Source organism: Hippichthys cyanospilos, chromosome 3 (assembly GCF_059441005.1).
Source record: "Hippichthys cyanospilos isolate Australia breed blue-spotted pipefish chromosome 3, RoL_Hcya_1.0, whole genome shotgun sequence".
Lineage (NCBI taxonomy): Eukaryota > Metazoa > Chordata > Actinopteri > Syngnathiformes > Syngnathidae > Hippichthys > Hippichthys cyanospilos.
The window spans coordinates 28,656,796-28,677,776 of NC_142371.1; the positions used below are offsets into that span (position 1 = coordinate 28,656,796).

At 39.8% G+C, this 20,981-nt stretch overlaps 1 protein-coding gene across 1 annotated transcript; it reads right to left on the reverse strand.

Moving 5' to 3' along the window:
- Positions 1–471: 471 nt before the first annotated feature.
- LOC148426712 (sperm acrosome membrane-associated protein 6-like) lies at positions 472–7,237 on the reverse strand. The gene is made up of 9 exons (XM_088410696.1): positions 7,012–7,237; positions 4,733–4,819; positions 3,220–3,291; positions 2,960–2,983; positions 2,802–2,879; positions 2,276–2,385; positions 1,494–1,650; positions 943–1,105; positions 472–819 (listed from the first exon to the last, which is right to left on the reverse strand). The coding sequence occupies exons 1-9, from the start codon at positions 7,235–7,237 to the stop codon at positions 759–761; spliced, it is 978 nt and encodes a 325-aa protein (XP_088266822.1). The 3' UTR covers positions 472–758.
- Between the last annotated feature and the right edge of the window lie 13,744 nt (positions 7,238–20,981).

Genomic DNA, 20,981 nt, shown 5'->3' on the forward strand with positions numbered 1-20,981 from the left:
ATGCATGGTGGGTGTATTGGACACACTGCAGGGATTGGGAACAACAGTTGCTGCTATCATATCATTCCTTTTTTTTTTTTTAATCAAATGATCAAATGATCAGCTCATCAGCAGGCTCTGTGGAACCCTGTTAACGATCCTGATGATTTGAATCAGATATGTTGACACAAGCAGTCATTATGGCGGGATGTGGCTGTCGGGGAACCAGGCTTTCCCTACCGCTCCTCTAAATTTTCCTTCGTGGGCGATTTTCTGATGTGTGTGCCCTGCAATGGCCCAAAGACAGCTGGGATAGGCTCAGGCACACCCATGACCCTTGGAGGATAAGCGCTTATGATAATGGATGGATGGATTAAATCAATTCCAAATATAATCGCCAGGACAAAGTAATAATCACAGCCTATACACCTATAGACATACACGTTTAAAGAAAAACATACTGATATGTGGATGAATTGATTGATTTATTAATTGGAGGCCATGTGTTACAATTGCTGAGTTGCATGAGATAAACTGCTCACCTTACACGGAAGGACCGACAGACAGATTCTTGAAAAGTTCTTGATAAAACATAAAAAAAATGGAATGAGACAAATTACGCTTATGAGAACAATTTGCAGCAGTAGCTCATGGATGCCCTCTCAAGCAAACGCTGCTGCTTAAGATTGTGTTTCTTCCCTCTCTAGTGGTGAAAAGATTGAACCATGACCCATTTTTTAAGAACAAAAGCTAAGGGCTTTGAATCTCTAGCTTTCAGATCACGGTTCTACATTTCGTCTGGTCTGGTCATTGCCACTTGCTTTCCCCCAAAACACGTACCTGCAAATAGCCACGATAAGACTTAGAAGGATAATGGGGAGAGGTGTGCATAAAACGTCTAAAAATAGACACATTTACTTGCCGTTCATTTGCAACGGTATGCAAATAATAACCTCATCTTACCCCAAGGAGAGGATGAGGAGCAGCAGCAGAGATGTAAAGCAGATGGCGATGAGCGCGCGTGATGGGAGCCTGAAATGCACATTGTGTAACCTCCCTCCTGGGCGCAAAGACAGCGCAAATATGTCTTGCAGTTCGGAATGGCCTACCACAACGTGGGGGGTCACTGGAAAAGGGAAACGGTCAAAGGTGTGTGATATTCAAATAAATAATAAGTCGTGTGATAAAAGTTTTAAAACTCATGTTCCACAACTATGTGCTTCAATTGGATGAACACCCACGTCCCTCACATATGTGATGTCCCTGCTGTGTGAAAGCCAAAAGGTAAGCAGAGCTGCATTGAGTTGTGTTGGATCCACAGATTAATCAAGGTTATTATAGCTAAGCAAAACTAATACAAAATCAAAAACCACCACAGCACCACACTCGGGGTGGGCCTTGTGTCAGTCAATTGGACTCGGTTGATTTTTTTTTTGTTTGTTACGCTTCATAACGTTTAAATTAATCTCCAGAGTAAAGGCTTTAAGCGACATGTCATGTATTTCACAGACTACCTTTAAGAAAGTAGTAAATTCTGGCAATGGACATCTTTTCAGAGTTGATCTCACACTGGTAGGTGCCCTGGTCTTGTGTCCTGGTGGATGAGATGGAGTAGACGTTATCCTTCCCGAATGTGATTTCTTCAAACAGCTCAAACTGCTGAGTTTTCAACTAGCAAACAGGAGAAAACAAAAACGTTTAACTCGTTCACTTGAAAATTATTTTCGACATGCAAAAAATATCCATGTACTGCAGTGATCAATTACTTTAGTACTTAGTTACCCAAAGTAATTAACTAGATTAGTGATTAATTAGAACTTGATTACTTACAGTAATCAATTACTTTTGTACTTCATTTGTTTTGTACCAGCCATTTTTCGACCCTCTTTTGGCCAAACACGTGCATTTGGAAAAAATATCCTTTGGCCAAATGCTTGAAAAAAAATGCTGAAACATTGTGTGGGATTGAATCCTTGGACTTTCAAAGGTAATGTAAAAACATGTCTTTGGAACTGAATGAATTAAAAAAAATATCCGCTATTTCAATTAAAAAAAAAAAAATCGTTACTTCCATAAGGACATGGAAAAAAATTAAATCTCAGATTCGTTGAGTAATTGACAAACTAATACATTATTAAAATAATCCTTTGTTGTAGATCTTTAAAAAAAAACCTTACAAAGGTGTCGTTTGGTTCTGGAACAGTTTAAGAAATAATTTCTATAAAGTATGTGTGTATGTGAGAAAGGGGTGTTCTCGCTATTCAGTCTGAGAAGACTCAGCGGCAATGAAACTCACTTGCTCTGCAAACTTCCAGATCTTCGTGATCTCAATATTTTGGGGTAATGCAAATTGCACATCGCACAACATTTGAATGGGCTTTCTTTCTTCCACTGTCATGGTTTTAACTGAAAAAACACACACACACACAAAGACACACAGGCTGTACATTCGTTCCCCCGGGCCACCTTTTGCAGCCCGAAGCCTCCTTAATGATTCCACTTAAGCCGAATCTCTGAGGAGAAGCGTCGGAAGTGAGCATTAGCCGTGCTGTATGGGGCTGACATGATACCATAGCGCGCGGGATCCGACTGTCACCTTGCATAAAGAAGCCAAAGGCTTAAAGTGGAACCTAGTGCACGCGCTATAAAGTGTGGAAATAAAACCTCGCCGCCAGTCGCTTCCACCAAATCCTGACTCGGTACTAAGAGCATTTTGAAGATCAAAAGCGGAGCGTTTCCAGGAACAAGGATGCTTGGGAGGGTGAAATCAGACTTATGTAAGAACATGTCAAGTGTGGATTGCAACACTTTTTTTTTCTCACCTGGGCAGTCAAGAGGAAAATTGCAGGAAACGATTTTGCAAGCTTCACAGTCGTAATGGCTATCTGCAGTCTGATATCCTGGTTGAAATATTTCGTTTTATACGCTATCAAGAGGCCTTGTGCAAAGTGAACATTTTTAGAGGATATTTGGCACTGACCGCATGGAGGGATGCATCCAGTGGCTGAAAAGAAGCAAACAACAAGGTTACTCTCATAAGAACTGGACAGATTCGACGTGGCCGCTCACTGGTTGCTCGACCTGATAGCGTCTCGTCTTCCCCGCAGCGCGAGAAAAGCTGTGATAACGCAACCGGCCTATTACAGTGAACGCACGGAGATCTGAGGGAGCTATAATGACTCAATAGGGGCTTCGCAATGGATGAAAAGATGAAGGGAAGGGGAGGAGACCACGTCTCACCTCGAGGCAGCTTGGAGGCTTCCGCGATGAAATTGTCTGCCGCCGTCTGCAGCCTGCTCTCATACACGCTCCCTAATAGGATAGGACAAAGACGAAGAAGACAGGCGCTCTTTTCACTCCATGTTTCAAGCTGTGGGGCGTCATTTTGAAGCGTCTCAATTTCAGCGCTAATGTGATTCACATGCCTGGGTTGTCATTTAGAAGTAGTGTCCACACGTCATTCAAAAAAGAAGGCTAAACAATCACCGCAAAGTGCCAATGAGGACTAGCGTCAACATTTTTTTATTAGAAACCATATGTAAAAATGTCATTTAGGAATGATGAGGATATGCCATTGAGGAATAGGGCTGAAAAGTCAATTACAAGTAATATTAAAAAGTCATTGAGTCTGATGACAAATGCCAATTAGGATTAATGCTGAAATGTCATTGAGGAGCAATTTCAAAATGTAATTCAGCTGAATGATAAAATGTCAATTTGGGGTAGTATGAATATGCCATTCGAAGGCATGTAAAAGAGTCATTTAGGAGTCTTGTTAAATCATTTAAGAGCAGTGAAGCGTGCACCTAATGCATGACTATTTCCAGTTAATTCAAATTAAACTTACTCCTCTGACATCATCATGAGCTATTTTTGATTATGTTTAGGCTTCAAAAAGTAGATAACATGAGAATTCTAAGAGAAATACATACTACCATTCCATGTCTTAACACCAAGTCACTTGGCTAAGGGACCAGTGAGAAAAAATTAAGACTTTAATAGAAAGCACACACTTCTCAATCACGGTGCAATGTAAAACCAGTAATGTTTAATAAAATACTGAAAATCAAATGATTCCTAACACTCATTTCAGCCCATAAAAACACCTCCACATAATAAAACACCTAATAAAAAAACCTCTCGTAGTGAACATAGTGCAATGTATTATGGGAGTATTTGATCATATTAATTCTGTTTATTATGTGAATTATAGATGTTTTGCATCACATCTGGTTAAACATGTCGCGTTAGACTCACTTTATTTGGGAAATTATTAAAAATGTATTTTTGTTAAGTCTGGAAAGACACAAATTGGTTGAGTGTAATCCCGAAAAATCAAATAATTTGATACAATAATTTCAACTTAAACAGATTCTGTCTATCATTTTTAATAAAAACAAACGCTATTGTTTATCGGCATTATTAAAAACACCCTTCCAAACAACTGGCAAAACTGGCTTTTCGTTAAGTAGGGTGGTCGGAGTCTGCAAAAAGTAACTTTCAAAGTAACTTGTAATCTAATTGAGTTAGTTTTTAAAGCAAGTCATCAGTAATGAAGTTACTTTTTAAGGTAACTGGCAACGCTGTGTTGAACTAGAGGTAAAATGTCATTTAGGAAAAACAAAAACAAAGTATAATAAAATGTCATTTGGGAGTATTGTAATAAATTGTGGAGATGTATTAAAATGTCATTGAGGAGTCATGTTAAAATTTAATTTAAGAACATTACTGCACGTCTGTTCGGTTTAGCTACCAGGGTTGGTTTTTTGATGAAACTCTTTCTGCAGGATAACAAATTGTGACCTCATGGCTTCCTTTAGTTTTGGCTCGTAGTTTTTCCCTGTGAACACACACACACACACACACACACACACAGACACAGTAAATGTTTTTTTTTTCCCCCAGAAAATTATTTGTGGAAATCGGTAGCAAATATACCATGATATCGCTTCAAAGAGGTCATGCCTGGTATTTGGGCTCACTCTAGTGGTACTTGAAAAAAAGCACTGCCCAAGCATATTTAATTTGTGTTAGTCTTCAAACTATTCATAACGTTGAAGTGACACACAATATTATTTTCATGTTGGTCATCGTAATGGTACTTGGGGCACTCAGTATTTCCTTAGGTGGCTCTTGGTGTAAAAAAAGATTGACAACCTCTGATCAACCTAACTCTAGCCAAACAGAATTACCAAGGACACTAACTGCATCAGGAATCATATACTGCAGTGTTTGAATTTTTCATGAGTTGCTTAATAGAAAGTAATTTAACAAAATTGAACTTGTTAAATATTTATCTACCACCAGAACTGGGATGTTTTGATTCATGGGACACACCACATAATAACCTCAGAACTTTTATTGGCCCAACATGGTAGGGAGGACAAATTAATGTATTGCCGCATTGAGCTCCATATGTAGTTATAGCGAGTACCTTTGAGATTTTTGCCAATAATTTTGAATGTGGCATTCCAGATTAAGCTTCCAATGTACCTGTTTGTCATGCATCTTACAAGTGAAAATTCTTAACAGAAACACTCAAACGCTTAGCCAACATACAGCAAACTGTATGAATACTCAAATTTTTTCTTTCTTTATGTGTTGTTTGACTCAATATCAGTTGCGGTTTCTGGTATGTGCAACATATGAGGTCCCCCAGCAAATAAAGGTTTTTCAATTGGAATCATGCCAATAGTAGTCTTAAGGCCTATGGGAATTTAAAAACAAAACAAGTCATTCATGAATAAAACAGTTACAATTTGTTAATTTTTCTGTCAATCACTTTACATTGGCTGCATGAGTCCACCAACCCAGAGGCGAATGCCTAGCGCCATGGCCACCCACGTGCCAACAAAAGACCAATCATAAATCCTGAGAGTTTATTACTAATGTGCCACTTTGCCGCTGCGGCAGTTTGTTAAGCCTGCTGACGGTGCCTAACAATGTCACTGTCTGATGATGGACAGCTATGTCAGTAGTATCGAAGAATCGGGAATGGAAGGGGGACCGAATCATTCAGATTGGAAAGTTTCAGTGGTAAATTTCCAATCCTAGTTAACCGTGTGAAAGGACGGACAAAAAAAGATTGTGGCCCCCTCGCGGTTACACAGTAGTCATTCCCTGCTTCTCTCGGTCGATCCCGCTATCCACTCTGCATCAGGTTTGCGAATGGGCTTTGACTGCTGCGTTATTCATTTTCTTGAGGTTTTTGGAAAAAAAAAAAAACGTTATGTGAAAAAAAAGTATATAAGATGCAGTTGCTGGTTAGAAAGGTTTTTTTTTTGGTAACTTAATGTGAAGTTGGCAAATAGTAAAAAACAAAAAAAATCAGTCAAGAATAGTTCTTAAGATTAGTCTAAAAATAAATCTGCTTAGGTCCTGTATTTTCTTAATGATTTTTTTTCAAAAAAATTCTGAAGACATTTAAAAAAATTTTTTTTGATCCAGCTGTTCAATCCTAGGTAATCTTATTTACTTTTTGTGTTTGGTTAAAGGATGGTCTAAAAGTGGCTGGTACTACATGAGATATTTAAGTACTCTTTAGTACTACATTAGGTAATTAAGTACTAATGTTATTTCTTTAGGTAATTAAGTACCAAGGTAAGTAAGTAAAAAGGTAATACTTTAGGTAAATATGTACAAACGTACCAGCAATCATTTACTTTAGGTACTTAAGCAAAATAACTTATTGCTTAAGGAAATTAAAGTAGTAATTGATACATTCACCATTTAATTACATTGGTATTTACTTACTATATACTTTATTTGAAAAAAAAAAAAAAAAAACGATAAAAGAGAGCCATTAGGTTTGGCACACACACTTACCTAGTCATACTTTTTTTGATCTACATTTTAAAAAGGTCTCAGATCTTTACAGGCAATGTGGCTTTTTCCTTTATGCAGTTATAAGTTTAAAAGTTAAGATCTTGCAGACCTTGTTACTTTTGTTTTGCATGCTTCCCCCAGTAAAGAAAAAAAATGGCTTGAATCCCAAGAATGACGTCACGCAAGTGTAACCAAAGGAATACCTACCGACTCTGGCGGCCTCGATCACTCGAGGATTGTAGTTGAACAGACGGTTAATAATTGTCTCGCATGCTCTTATGTCCCTTGAAGTAGAAGACCCTTTTGCTTGGTAGCCCCTACATATATCAGTAGTTTCCTGATCAGTCACAAAGCACTCAAAGCAGCCCATGGACAGCCTGAAAACACTAAACAACATCCACAAAAATAAAAAGCACAAAGCGAAGGTATACATTTTTAGATATTAAGTTCAGAAATTTAGTAAAAATGAGCAACAACGCACGCAAAACCAATGAGTCATCACCGTGATGTCACAGTTTCGTCATACCTTTGTGCTTTATGATGAATTTTATGTCACTAACGGGCGCATTCACCTGACACTAAATTTTTCAAGAATTTCTCATGCACGTACACAATACTTGACCATTGCATAAATATGATGAGTCAGATTTGCTTGTTTGGTAACAGTTGCACTTTAGAGGAAAGTAATTAAAGAGTGATTTTTTTTTTTTTACTGAAGTACACATATTTAAATCTTAGTTGTAATCTCCTCCCTCCCAGGAGTTCTATCTACGCTTGTCCCCATTGGTTGATCGTCAACACCGGGAGCCAATCACGTATCTTGTAGCCCGCCACACTCACGAAACACACACACACAGAGTTAGGTCGCGTTGTAAATTCTGATTGTTATGTTTGGTCAGCTACAGGCTTCACTCTAATTAGACTTCCGGGTACAGCTAATATAACCGTGGCTCTCCGTGAGACTACAGCCAAAGGGATGGGAATGAGAAGGGACAACAGTAAATTACTAAATAAGGTTTAATAATTTAAGATTTTAGTAAATATGTGTACTGCAGTAGTTCGATAGTTAACTCGTATGTTTGGCAAGCGAGGAACCTGCACAGCACGTCTTACTCTTTAATGAAAAAAAAATCTGTGCTGCACTGCGGACACGATACAGGCGCGACGTAGCAAGGGATAACTATCTGTTGCTTCATAGAATTGAAAAATGCAACTAATTACGGAAAATGTATTAATGGTTAAAAAAAAGTTGCAACTTAAAACTTATATATGACTGCTATGTAATTGCTTGTTGAGCCAAATTACTTAATGAAGGTTGTGTAGGTCCATTGACCATAATTATAGATGGTATGTGCATCATTTATACAACGCTCCCCGCAACTTACGAACTGTTTTACGAACATTTGGGAATACGAACACAGATGAAATGATTCATTCAAATTTGAGTCCGATTTTGTATTAAGCACCTACGTCTTTCTGCCACCGACACTGTACAGCCCTGCGATTGCAAACAAACCTTCCACCCAGTGTCACTTTCCTGACCTTTTTGCCGTGACTTGTGAGTTACCTGAATGTTCAGACCTCATCAGTGCAGTCTCGTTTTTTTACACATACGAACAACTTACAAATTTGCCTAAGGAAGGGCTCTTCGGAATGTAACGTGTTCCTAAGATGGGGAGCGTCTGTATCAAGTACATTTTTTTTCTGGCTTCCTGTGTATTATTATACTGACATACTCTAAAACCAGTTTGGTTAAATAATAAATTTGGGGACCTTTATAGGTTTTTTTTTTTTTTTTGCACAAAAAAAAAACCTCATCTGCATCATAAACCGAGAGCTACGGCAGCTAAACCAATGATCATAAATACTGTACTTCTTTATCATGTACTGTTCATGGTCTTTGAGTACGACTCTTCTAAAGTCTAGGTGTCATGTGGTATTGTGCTGCCTCTCACAGGTCTGCTGTGGTAGTTTTCGCCATCACGTCTACACCATCCACTTCAGTACATGACTACCCCATCCCCTACAAGAGAAGTGAGCCCACCTACTTAGATTTTCCCCGTCTTTCAAAAATCACTCAATATGTTAAAAATTGTTAGGTGCGGCCCAAGGATTCCCACATGCATAATTACGAAGCGCAGATTCCCGACACCCCTCTCCCATCTTTTGTCTTCTCCGGTCTACCTCAATGCACCAGTTTTACTGCAGAGCAGAGAGATGGAGTGAGGCAAAGAGGGGTGGGGTGGGGGGGTGGTGGTGGGTGGGTGGGGGGGGGGGGTTAATGCTGATGTATATATGGGGAGGGACGGGGATGAAATAAGGAAGAATGTCAGTAAGAACGCCTCAAGAGAAATAACGCCCTGAAGTCTAACCGGTCGTCCAGGAGGAACAAAGGAAAGCAAGCGGGTTCTTGGTGGCACCGAGCAAATGAGGCAAAATGAGGCAATGAAGGAGCAAAGGCAGCCAAAGGGACAACAGGGAGGGGAAGAGGAAGGGGTGAGCGAGGCCACAACTGACAAAAGGGGGAGATCGAGCAGGCGGGACTACAAATCACGCCGACCGCCTCATCACATCCTGTATCCCCCACTTGTCTACCATCCTCCCTCCTCACTATGGCTGCGTCTCCATGGCAACCAGACAGGGTGCCTAATACACCAACTTAATATATTTCCAGTTGCAGGGTGAGCGGGCTACTAATGCGTTCATCTGTCTCGGCGCAGACAAGCCAATCAATATTAGACAAAAGTCTGCTGCTGGACTGCCAAAGTTTGCAAGCGCATGGGGAAAATCCCAAGTGTGTGTGTGTGTGTGCGCGCATGTTTGTGTGTGTGAGAGAGAGAGGGCGGGCGAGGGTGGGAGTGTTCAATCTGTCTCTGATGTGTATGCTGCCAAGGGCACTTTGATTGAATCTCGTTATGTCCTACAACACTTAAAATGTGCTTGTTCACATTTTATTATAAAAAGCTATTTTATTTGTGCGCAAGTTATTTTGCGCTAGTTATTTACTCAATTGCGGGGGCTGGCAGTCCAAAATTTTAACAAACATTTTTAAATAAAATAGATGCAATACACAAAATAAAAAGTTTTAGAGTAAAAAAAAAAAAAAGGTTTTCATTTTGCTTATAAATATATGCAGCAAATCATCATAACCCAACATAGCCTGGGTACAAAGCTCAATTCAGGCTAGAAGTGAGGATTATTTTGATAATCTTTTATCTGCGAATTTTGTCAGATTTGTTAATTTTTTTTAGAAGCAAGTTTTAAGTGTGATGCCTTTATTTGAAATATGCCATTTTCTCAAATTTAATTCTGATTCAGTCACGGTCTTAGTTGAAATTTAGAACATTTGGACAATTTTAAATTGACTAAAGTATCCAAACGAGTTGATAACTGATTAGTTGTCAATCCATTGTTCCACCAGTCATTAAAAAATGTAGTAATGCTTCACTACTTTTTCCTGTAACGCAGGGAAATTTGAATATTCATAGATAACAATTAGTTTGTAACACAAATTAAAAAAAAAAAATAAAAATTTGCTTCAGACTCTCCAAACTCCTGCAACAATTCTTTTCAAAAAAATAAAAACTATCATGCTCTTAAATTATAATTGTGATGTGGGGTCCAATAAATCTGCTCAGGACTGTAATGTGGTCAAGGAATATAAACATGAATGAAAACACATGAACTACCCCATCATGAGTCTGGTGAAAAGATAATGATCAAAAAAGACAGTTTCTCTCATGAAACATCAGGCATTCGTTTTTAGTCAGCAACTGAATAGAGCTTGGCACTTAACTTTTTAAAATGTTTTTGTGAACAATGGATTGAGGCAAGTACAGTCAAACTTTTTTCATTACCCCTGTAGGAAAGGGATGCTGTTTGCAAAAGGCATTTGTCTTGTGAATGACATTACAAGAAAATATGCCATTTCCCCCCGACACGAGTGATAATTAACGAGCCCTACTTACGTGATGTCACTTGATGAGAACATGAATCAGTCTGCATCATAAAGTCACAACTTGCTTGACATTTTGAGGGCAAAAACGTACAAAGAGGTAAGAGTGCTGACTGGTGGCAAAAATGGCGGGGTTGCGGCTCTTGGCTGTCTTCCTTGGCCCCGTTTAGGGTGTATGTCACAAAGCCAGCCAGTAGAGTCACCCCCCTGAAAGGCAGCGTCCTTGCCTGGCCTCAGTCATGTGATCAAAACTTTTGACTGCCACACAATCCAAAATGGTAGGTTGCACACATGGGAGAGAGAGACCAAATGGGATGCGTTGTTGGAGACATTTGTGGGCAGAAGCAACATTCAGACCTGAGGGGCTTGGGCGAAACTAATCGAGCCATCTACAGCCTGCGACACAACGCAATACAAAAAACCCGAGGAATCATTGTAAATAGCTTGCCAAAAATGTACCCAAAAATGTCCATCATACTGAATACATGTTAATAAAATGTTGCTTTTTTTTATTAAATGTGGTATTAATTTCGGAGGACCTTAAAAAATTGACAAGATCCCTGATTTAAAAGGCTGAGAAGTTATTTCGCCACATCCTGATAATCAAGGTTGTAGTTTTTAAATGCGGGTCTTTCTAATTTCGTGCCTGAGCTGAAAGGTTCACACATCACACAGAAAACAACAATTGCAGCTTTGAAAGGAGCGTTGAAACTGAATGCAGCCCTGTTCCCGAGGACCTCACCTGTGACCTGCTTTGACCTCACAGGTTAAGGGTCTCAGGGACAGAGGGGCATACTGGGAAATTAAAACACAGCTTGGACGGCAACGACAGGAAAGAAAAAGGGACCCCTCGAGAGGAGACGCCAAACAGTGGTCGCAGCGCCAAGACAAAGACATGACCTCATCTCACATTTTGGATTCTGCGGCACCGACCGACCCGTCTCCTGCAGCCCAGTCGGCACACCGAGCGAACAATCGCCACGCCATCGCGTCCGTCTTCGTCAACATAGCCATCTGGCTTGGCAAGGCGCCATTTGATGGACAACTAATGCGAGTCAGGGCGGGCACAAAAACATTTCGACGCAGTTGATTAATCGACAAACTGCCGCTTCTCTCGGCGGAGTGAAATATACTCAAAGGGGTGACGGAAAAGACATCACACTTACCTTGCGGAAAAATACACGGTGCGTCAATCGCCACGGCTGCCTGTTAAGAAAATTAAACGACGCTAAAGATGAAGGATTTACCATTTAAGTCGACTCAAACATGCGCCTGAGTCGTGGCCAGTCCAATTAAGAACATTATAGACTGGCGCCCCACTCAAAGCTGGGCGGCTTGTGTGTTAAAAGGCACATAAACACATTTAATTGCCTTGACGTCATAGCATGAAACTTGACAGGGACGGCGCGTTTGTGTTCATGTGTATGCACGGGCGGCTCTTGGCCGAGCCTGATGGTAACCAACCTGTAATCCTTTAGTCTCGGTTCGTGATGGAGGGGGTAGAGTCGAGGCAGCTGTGTCACACCTGAGAGACGACAACTGCGTCAGACTTCATTCACGTTCACTAACGTCTCCAAGAATGAACACGCGGCATCGAGTAATATTCCTCTGTCAAGTTCACCGTCGCGTGTTACAACATTTAACGGGACCGGCGTTTAAATTCTTTGTCAGCTGCTCACTTGATTCATTCACCTGTCAGATTCAATAGCGGCGCTGTCTGAAAAATTTTACAATCGCTTGACAATGACACTGGACTATTTTTAAAAGGGATGCAACACTTCAAAGTGACAAAGACAATTACAAAAAAGTCTTTCCCGTAAGAATTACCTTCCAGTAGCACTTTTCCTCGCAGGTTGCGAGCGCGCTCCTTCGGAGCAGCCTCCTCTCTCCTGCTGCTCGACACCAGATGGCGAGCCCAGTGGCAGGTAGCTCACAGGAGGGAATATTGATTGCGTTTGCTGTGTTGTGCTGTTGTGTGTCTGCCTACCTGACGGAACATCCATGCACCACTGCAACCTTTTGTCTCTGCAGGGCTGCCGCCACAACGCTGCAAAGAAGGAAGTGACAAAGAGATCAATGCTTACTTAAACACCAACTAACTAGCCATTGCGTAGGATATTCAACACTTGGAGGCGACACACACCAAATCATTTACCCTCTGTGTTGCATTCAGTCGCCACGCGCCTCTTTGCATCACAAGTATTATCCCCTCCTCCTTTTTCACCCTCTCTCTGCATCGTCCCTCCGTGTCCCTCTTTTTCCCCGCACGTTTTCGCAGCCACACATCTGCACACACCAGTCTGTCAGCCACTTGCATGCGTGTTTGTGTGTGCGCGCGCGCGCGTGTGTGTGTGTGAGAGAGACAAGGGAGATGGAGGGCGGGAGTAAGAGTGCAACGAGTGCACAGATGTGTGTATTTGTGTGAGACTACGCAAGAGAGGGCGCATGCACGTGTGTGAGAGCGACGGAGAGGGGAGGGGTGGTGGGGTTGGTGGCAAAGCCGCTAGCTAGAAAGTGGGGATGAAGGGGGAGGGTCAGAATCCACTAATAGGATGAAAATAGAGAAAATATGAAGCGCGGGGGTACAGTGAACCTTCAGGGCTGATCTTTGCCGACTCCTACATGCGCCAATCGTAACGACATTTTGTCATGGATGAGCAACTCCATGGTGCTAATGTTGACCGATGTTTTGTTAAAGATCATCTTGACAAGACACCTTGTCATGTCACAGGTGGAAAACAGTAACCTTTGGTCAAAATGAAAACGTCAATATGAAGAAAATCAAAGAACTTCAGTGCACGTAAAAAAAAAAAAATGCATGATGCCACATCAGGGCAGTTAGCATTTTTAGCATTTTTACTCTGCACACATGTGCCGCTTTTCATTTGGTGTTTTGCCAACAAGAGGCAAGCAGTGATGAGCAACATTTACGTCACTTACGACACTTCAAGGGGGATATACTACTTAACCATTTTCAATAGTGAAAAGTTAGCACCAGTAAGTTGTCGATACAAAACTTAGTACCAGTATGTTGTCTATAAAGTTAGTACCGAAATGTTGGCTATATAATTTTATAACTAAACTCGAAAATGTGCGATTCCTGAAAAAAATTGCGTGTGGAGGCATATGTGCTGAAGGGAGAGGAATGGTGGAATGATGTTGAATGTTTGAATGGGTTGAATCTGTGAAGAAATGTGAATATTACAAAGTTGGAACAGTTTGAATAGACCAAATAATGCGGAAGACACAAAGCTGAAAAACGTGAAAATTGTGTTGGAATTCAAATTGCAAAAAAATTATTAATAGGTGAAAGGAAATGTATAGCAGTGGAAAGGACAATCTTTAATATATAAAGTAGGAACGGTTTGAAAAGGCAAAATAATGTAAAAGACACAATGGAAAACTGAAAAAAATGGAAATTGTGTGGGTATTCGAATTGCAAAAACATTGAATTGATAAGTGAAAGGAAGTGAATGGTAATGGAAAGAACAATCTTTAACATATAAAATTGGAACGGTGTGAAAAGGCCAAATAATGTCGAAGATACAAGAGAAAAACTGAAGGGGAAATTGTGTGGGTAAAACATGAATTAATAGGTAAAAGGAAGTATATGGCAGTGGACACAATCTTAACATATAAGGTTTGATCGGTTTGAATAGGCCAAATAAATAGAAGATACTGGGTAAAAACAGAAAGTGGAAATTGTGTGGGTATTCGAAGGGCAAAAATGTCACAATAGGAGAAAGGGAGTGTATGGCAGTGGAAAGCACAATTTTAACATATAAAGTTGGAACCATTTGAATAGACTAATGTAGAGGTTACAAAGGAAAAACTGAAAAAGTGAAAATTGTGTGGGTATGATGGGAATGATCCATAGGCGATATGAATGAGTTAAATGTTGTGAATATGAAATGGGAAAGCTCAAAATATGAAATGTTAAATCTCCCATTGGGAATGAATGGGAAGCCCTCACATTGGAAATGAATTGTTAATTATTAAAAGGGTGAAAAATATGAAATTATAGGAAAATATTGGAAATGATTAATTACTGAAATGATGGGAGTGATCTCTAAGGTGAGATGAGTGAGCTAAAATATTGAAAATATGAAATGTAAAATCACCCATTGTTAAGTCAATAGGATTTTTGGTGTGGAAAACGGAATTGTGGGAAAATGCTAAATAATTGGAATGAGAAAAATGGACGTGCACTTCTCACAAATAAGTGGAATAATATTATATTGAATGGTGTTAATCGGATGAACTGGGAATGAGTTGAAACATAACAAAACATAACCAAAAAGAGGAATAACGTGTGTGAAGGCTTACACATTGTCCCTTTAAGTTTTTGGTACAGACCATAACGTACTTGTTTTAATGCAACATACTTTATGCAGTTATGTAGTCATTATATTTTTTAATTGATCATAAATGTATTTATCAAATAATTATATAAAATCTATTAGCATTTTACTTGTGAAAATGACTTAATCGTTAAGGATCCCTTTAGATAACTTGGATTTGGGAACATACTTTTTATTTTTTTTTAAGAACTAACAAGTTCTTCACTGATACACATGCGGCTGTGTAATATTCTGTAACTTATTTAATATTTAGATTTTGCTTAAGTAAGCCATTTGTTTTGATTCAACAAGAAACTTGCATTTGGGCATTGTGACGGGACTCTTTTTACCAACTCAACAAAAACATGACCAACATTTTTGGCATCCCACTATTAAAGACAAATATCATCCTTTAAAAAAACAGATTACAAATTTGACAGCACCTGAATAAAGCACACACTTCAGTTCAAAATCTCCTGATGATTATGTTTTACAATCTTCTCAATGGGGACCATCATTTTTGTTCAGGCCTGTTTTCATGTCTTTGTTGTGTTGCTGTTTTTATTTTTTTCATACTTGTATTGAGCCAAGCTGTCATTTTTAAAAATTCTCAATGCTTCACTTTCATAAAAATCTTTGCTTTTCTTTCACTAACAGATGAGTTCCAGAAATTTTGTCCATGCATGGCCCCAACTACTGACAATTATAAGCAAAAACAAGCGAGAAAACAAGTGTGACTCACACTCAGAAGAGGCAGTCTTGACCTCACATTTAAGCTGTGTTAAGAAATTAGTGCATGAACTAGTTTAATTCAGAATTAAAAAACAAAAAAAAAAACACTTGTATGGTGCAAAGGTGTAAGAAAATTAAGCTCACGAATCCAAAAACCAACTACTGTACTACGCTACGAAGCTCTTTATTCCCAATTTCTTGCTCCAAGCTATGACTCTCAAAATACTGTCATTTCCCCATTGTTGTCAACCGTTCAGCCTCAACGAGTAGCCAGCTGCAACTTTCACCCTACGGACTCAAAAACATGACTGTAGACCTGAATGTGCAAGCACAATTACAATCCGAGGTAGGACCCAGGCTGAGGTAGGAAATTAGATGTCGCTGCCTCTATGTCCCTCTATCTGCCCCCCAGTCTTTAGGCAACCATAAAACCAGAGCCCACCTGCTACTTTAGACTGATCCCAAACCAACCGCTGCAGTAGTTTTCACCACAGTACCATGTTCGCTTTGTAAAGATTGATACCATTTTGGTTGTAGTTACAGATCAAAATGATCTGTGTGAGTTTGCCTGGCTGATATTTGATATTTGATGCAAAATCAGTGATCGGTTCAATTTACAGAGCGATCACTGATATCATTGAATGGTTCCTTGATTCCTTGAATTTGACTTGGAATGTTTCGATTACTTGATTAAATCTTTAAATCCCGTCTAAAACACATTTATATACGCAAGCATTTAGTTAATGGGTCTGTCTGATTGCAGCTTTCTTCTTCTCCTTCCTGCCCCCTTCTCCCGGCTCGGAGAGAGATGATTTGAACGCCGCAATCCAGCCCTGATCGACCATCGCGGGTTATGAAATGGACCGCCTCCTCTGCGGCGTTTTTGTTGGGATGGACCCACTTGGCCGGACTGTGGGGAGAATCCTGGCTGGTGGCTTCGCCTGCTGTCGAGACATCTTTGCACTGGACATTTCCTGCCTAATGTGTTCATCTGTATTTGTGCACTCAGCATCCACTTCAACCTGTTGAGCCTTTAAGGGGGCTCCTCCCACCTGTTTTCCCTTCTGAGGGTTTCTCGTTTTCCCTAAATTGGGGTTTTTGAGTTTTTCCTTCCCCTTCAGGAAGCTTTGATGAGGGGATGCTGTTGAGTGTTTATGATGAAAAGAAGTCTCTTTGTGACTTCACCTGTAAAGCCCTTTTGAGATTTCAGTGATTCAGGGCTATAGAAATAAATGTAATTTGATTTGATTACACCTTTTTTGCACTACTGGGACTTTTTAGAGTTAAAGCAATTTTTGCTATCAAATAATTTCCTTGTTGGCTGTATTTACTTGGTGCGATAAAGTAATTCAGTTGCAATATAGTAATTTGATTTCTGTCATGTTTTTATTTTACATGACTGAAGTTTCACACTGTCTTGCTCATTCTTGAATTCCTTCTTGAGGTCATTAATGTTTTTACCTGTTTACAGTGGTGTGGTGGTTGCTATACAGCGTATATTCACTTATAAGCCCCCTCTTTCTAACTCCCCGATTGCCTGTTTTCCCTCAAGGCTGGTGAAACCGTAACCTGCTGTGTATCTTTATCGGTTTTTGGTATGCTAAAGATTGTTAAAACCATGGATAAATACATACAACACATATACAATAGAAACCTTTTTGATACCCTATAATCTGTACAGAAGTATACACAGTAAATAAACAAGTTAAATAGATATATTTCCCCATAAAGTGACCAGATACTGTAGGTGGTTGACAGTTGTTTTTAAACTTGCTGATAGGCAATTCTGATTGGCCCCCCAAATCCTAATTGTGCAGTCTAGTTTTTGTACAGTCCGTAAAAAATTGCGGAAAAGTCTCTTTTTTTAAATCCATTTATATTAGTTATGGGCTGATGGTTTACACATTTTTTTTCCTAATTATAAGCGTTTGTTAAGATGCCCATTCAAATCTGACATCTTGAGTATAACACTAAGAGTTGTTAACCATGAAGCTTTTAAAAAAAAAAAAAGCTGAAAAATACACGGCCCTCAGGTGAACTACAAAATGACGGTAAATACAATTTGAACCATTTGATCAGAGGACTGTTCGACTGGGCGAGGAGACATTATACTGTGTATAATTAAGTGTTCAGACATAACATGAGCAGCGTGTCACACTTCTATACCTCAGTTGATAAAATACATTTGTAGTTTCCATTTGGCCTATAGGTCTCAGACGGCCACTATGTTTAACACCAATGTCAACAACAACAAAAAGACCATCTTCTAAGAAAAGTAGAGTCAGCTTTAGCAAGGATTTGCAAAGCCCTGCTGCCGAGGCAAGAGTTGACGTGAGGGGAATCAATTAGGACAAACTCATCTTCACCTCTGTTAAAAAGGCTTTCAGATGAGGATCTCATACATATGCATAGTCACTGATGCCAACCTTTTTTTCTGCTGGAATATAGGTTAGAAAAACAATCTACACATTCATAACTCCTGATGAATATTCACGACGCAGCGTGTTGTTTTTAGACCTACATGTATACTGCGCGGGTTCATCTACGTTCAAATTTGCCCCGGGATGCTTCTGTCTGGATGCACGTCTGCTCACCTCAATCTGATCACTTTGCACCGAAGTAGTGTGCAATGCAGGTCATTAACGCCAACATTCAAGACTACACATGCACAAAGACTGCAGCCATCACGGGAGCCATTTTGTCCTGAAACATTGAGCAAAGGCGTTTCTCTTAGGTCGGAGCGTAACTCCCGGCCACATAGAGAATGTGACAGTCAGGTGTGTGTGTGTATGTGTGTGTGTGTGTGTGTCAGTGTGTATGCGTGTGCCTGCGGCTGTACTCTGCAGTGCCACTATAAGAGACAAAGCACTCGGAGTGCTCCACAGGGATGACATCACCAGTCTGGGATGGTGTCTGCCTTGTCTGTCTCAGGGTCGAGACGCACTCATTTTACGCCCCAAGACCGTAGACGCCATGGCAGGAAAAAAACAAATGTGGCATTTGCAGATGCTTCAAACGAACCAGCGCTTATAATTTGCAATGGACTTTTTGCTGCAAACTTTGAGAGCGGCGCATGAATAAAAAATTAAACATAAATAACGTTGGAAATGTGGGACAGAGGGAAAATGAGGCAGACGTTTAGAGTTGCGGCTGTCTATCCACCTTGCTCATTATCCTTGGCCCACACACCTCACTACTGTCAGGTGTTCATCTGTCTCCACTGGCAGGAGGGCGGCGTGCTGCAGGGATGATAAAGACGACCGGCGGTGCCGAATCAGCACTATTCTTATAGATGCCCCTTTTCTGGGTGGTGGGAGGGGAGACGGCTATAAGGCACTAAAGTCGGCGTGTACTGCAAGCTGACAAACTGAGGAAATAGGAGGAGGAGGAGGTAAGGTTATTGGGTTGAAAACCGGAATAAATTAGTGAGCGAGAGAGTCAACAGGGTTGCCGGGGACGGTGGAAAAATGACCATGGCAGCGAGCGAGAACAAAGTCATTGACAAGGCCGCTCTACTTGCTGTATTAGGGTGGAAAAAAACATTGAATTTACTGCCAAGGACAAACAATATCCATAGCAAGGCCGTGTACATACATGGTTGGCTGGCCTGGAGGAGGCTCTGAGCGTTTGAGCTTGGGCTGAGTTAAAAATAAGTTGATAGTAAAACCGATATTCCATTCCGTAGCACAGTATCGAGTTAATGAGTTTTTTTTTTTTTTACTCAAAAATGGACATGACTTCTCATGTTGCGAGATTTCATCACCGCACGAAAATAGCGTATCCAAACAGTGTGGCAGAAGCAATAAAATCATCAAGCTTGAAGGCAGATGTCTGCAATTTTTTCAGTTAGAAAATATGAAGACGGCACAAACTTTGTGAAGACTGTCACATGGAATTGAAAATCTTGACTTTACAATACGTTTTATTTTTTTCTCTTTTTTTGTGTAACACAGGTGACAATTGTTCATTTCGTAGACCTAAAATTTAAAATGGCGTTAAAAACAAACCCCAACTCGGTTCTATTTACTTACTGTGGCAAATGGAATCTGCTAACTTGGCAAACAAACTTTAGAGGACAGACTAAAATGGATGTTTAAGTAGTGTTAACTTAAAAAGTTGCTCAAAGGCCCAGACATTTGCAAAGGCAAGTTCAAACACCGTATTAGTTATATATATTTGCCGTGTCATCTCAGAGCAAAATAACCTGCTAAAGTTACCTCCACAGGGCCTTGCAAATGCTGCTGAGTGTGGCACTATGGGCAAGAGACACATTTTGAGAATTGTTTCTCAGATGTGGATAGGAAGTCTAGAAAACCAATTGTTATTTTTTTGGAGGGTGGCGGTTCTTTAATTTGAAGCTTCAAAGACACAGGTCTTAACAGAGCAGTCTGCTGGTCTGGAAGTGTGTGCAGGTACAAGTGAAAGAAGATTCTTAAAGGGCCGCTGTGTAAGATTTGACCGTTTTTCATTACGGACAGCATGAGTTGCTGCATTTACCATTGTCTGTAGCTATAACAAAAATGGCAGCCTCCGGAGAAGTGGCCCCTCCCCCCCGTGTAATATAATTTAATAACTAGACCTATGATTATATTTAAAACATACCGTTGGTCGTTTTATTTGCACATTTTTGAAATTTATAATTTCAATTAGTCCATTTTAATGAAAAAGGGTCTAAATATTACACGGTGTCCCTTTAAGGCTATGGAAGGGAGGAACTAGAAGGGGGTCAAAATACAATATATAGACGTCTGTGTTGTTGGAACTCACTTTTCTGTCAAGGTTGTCTCATTCTATTCTTTTTTTTTTTTCATTGTTATGGCAAAGTGGTCAACCAGTATTAAAACAACATTTAACAGAATGCTGTACTAATACTGGCACAATACTATTAGTTTTTTTTTTTTCTTATAGTCTTCAAATAGAAACAATTCTCAAATCTTGCCACTTGCTGGTCGATGTCAGATTTGATAGTTATTTTCAACAGTTGTTTTTCTGGAAAAAAAACATATTAGACTATTAACTATTAAAAGTTTTTAAAACGAAGTATGTGTTGATTTTATATAAATCAACAGTCTTTAAAACTGTTTCATTCATTCCAATATTTTATTCAAGTATTACAAAATTTATAGTTATTAAAATGTAAGTTACTGAAA

Excerpts from the sequence above, each read along its gene's own strand:
- LOC148426712 (XM_088410696.1), bottom strand. The coding sequence starts at position 7,237 with ATGTATACCTTCGCTTTGTGCTTTTTATTTTTGTGGATGTTGTTTAGT. Across the intron at positions 4,820-7,011 it reads GATCGAGGCCGCCAGAGTCG|GGAAAAACTACGAGCCAAAA; the intron begins GTAGGTATTCCT and ends GTGTGTTCACAG. Across the intron at positions 2,984-3,219 it reads AGCCTCCAAGCTGCCTCGAG|CCACTGGATGCATCCCTCCA; the intron begins GTGAGACGTGGT and ends GCTTCTTTTCAG.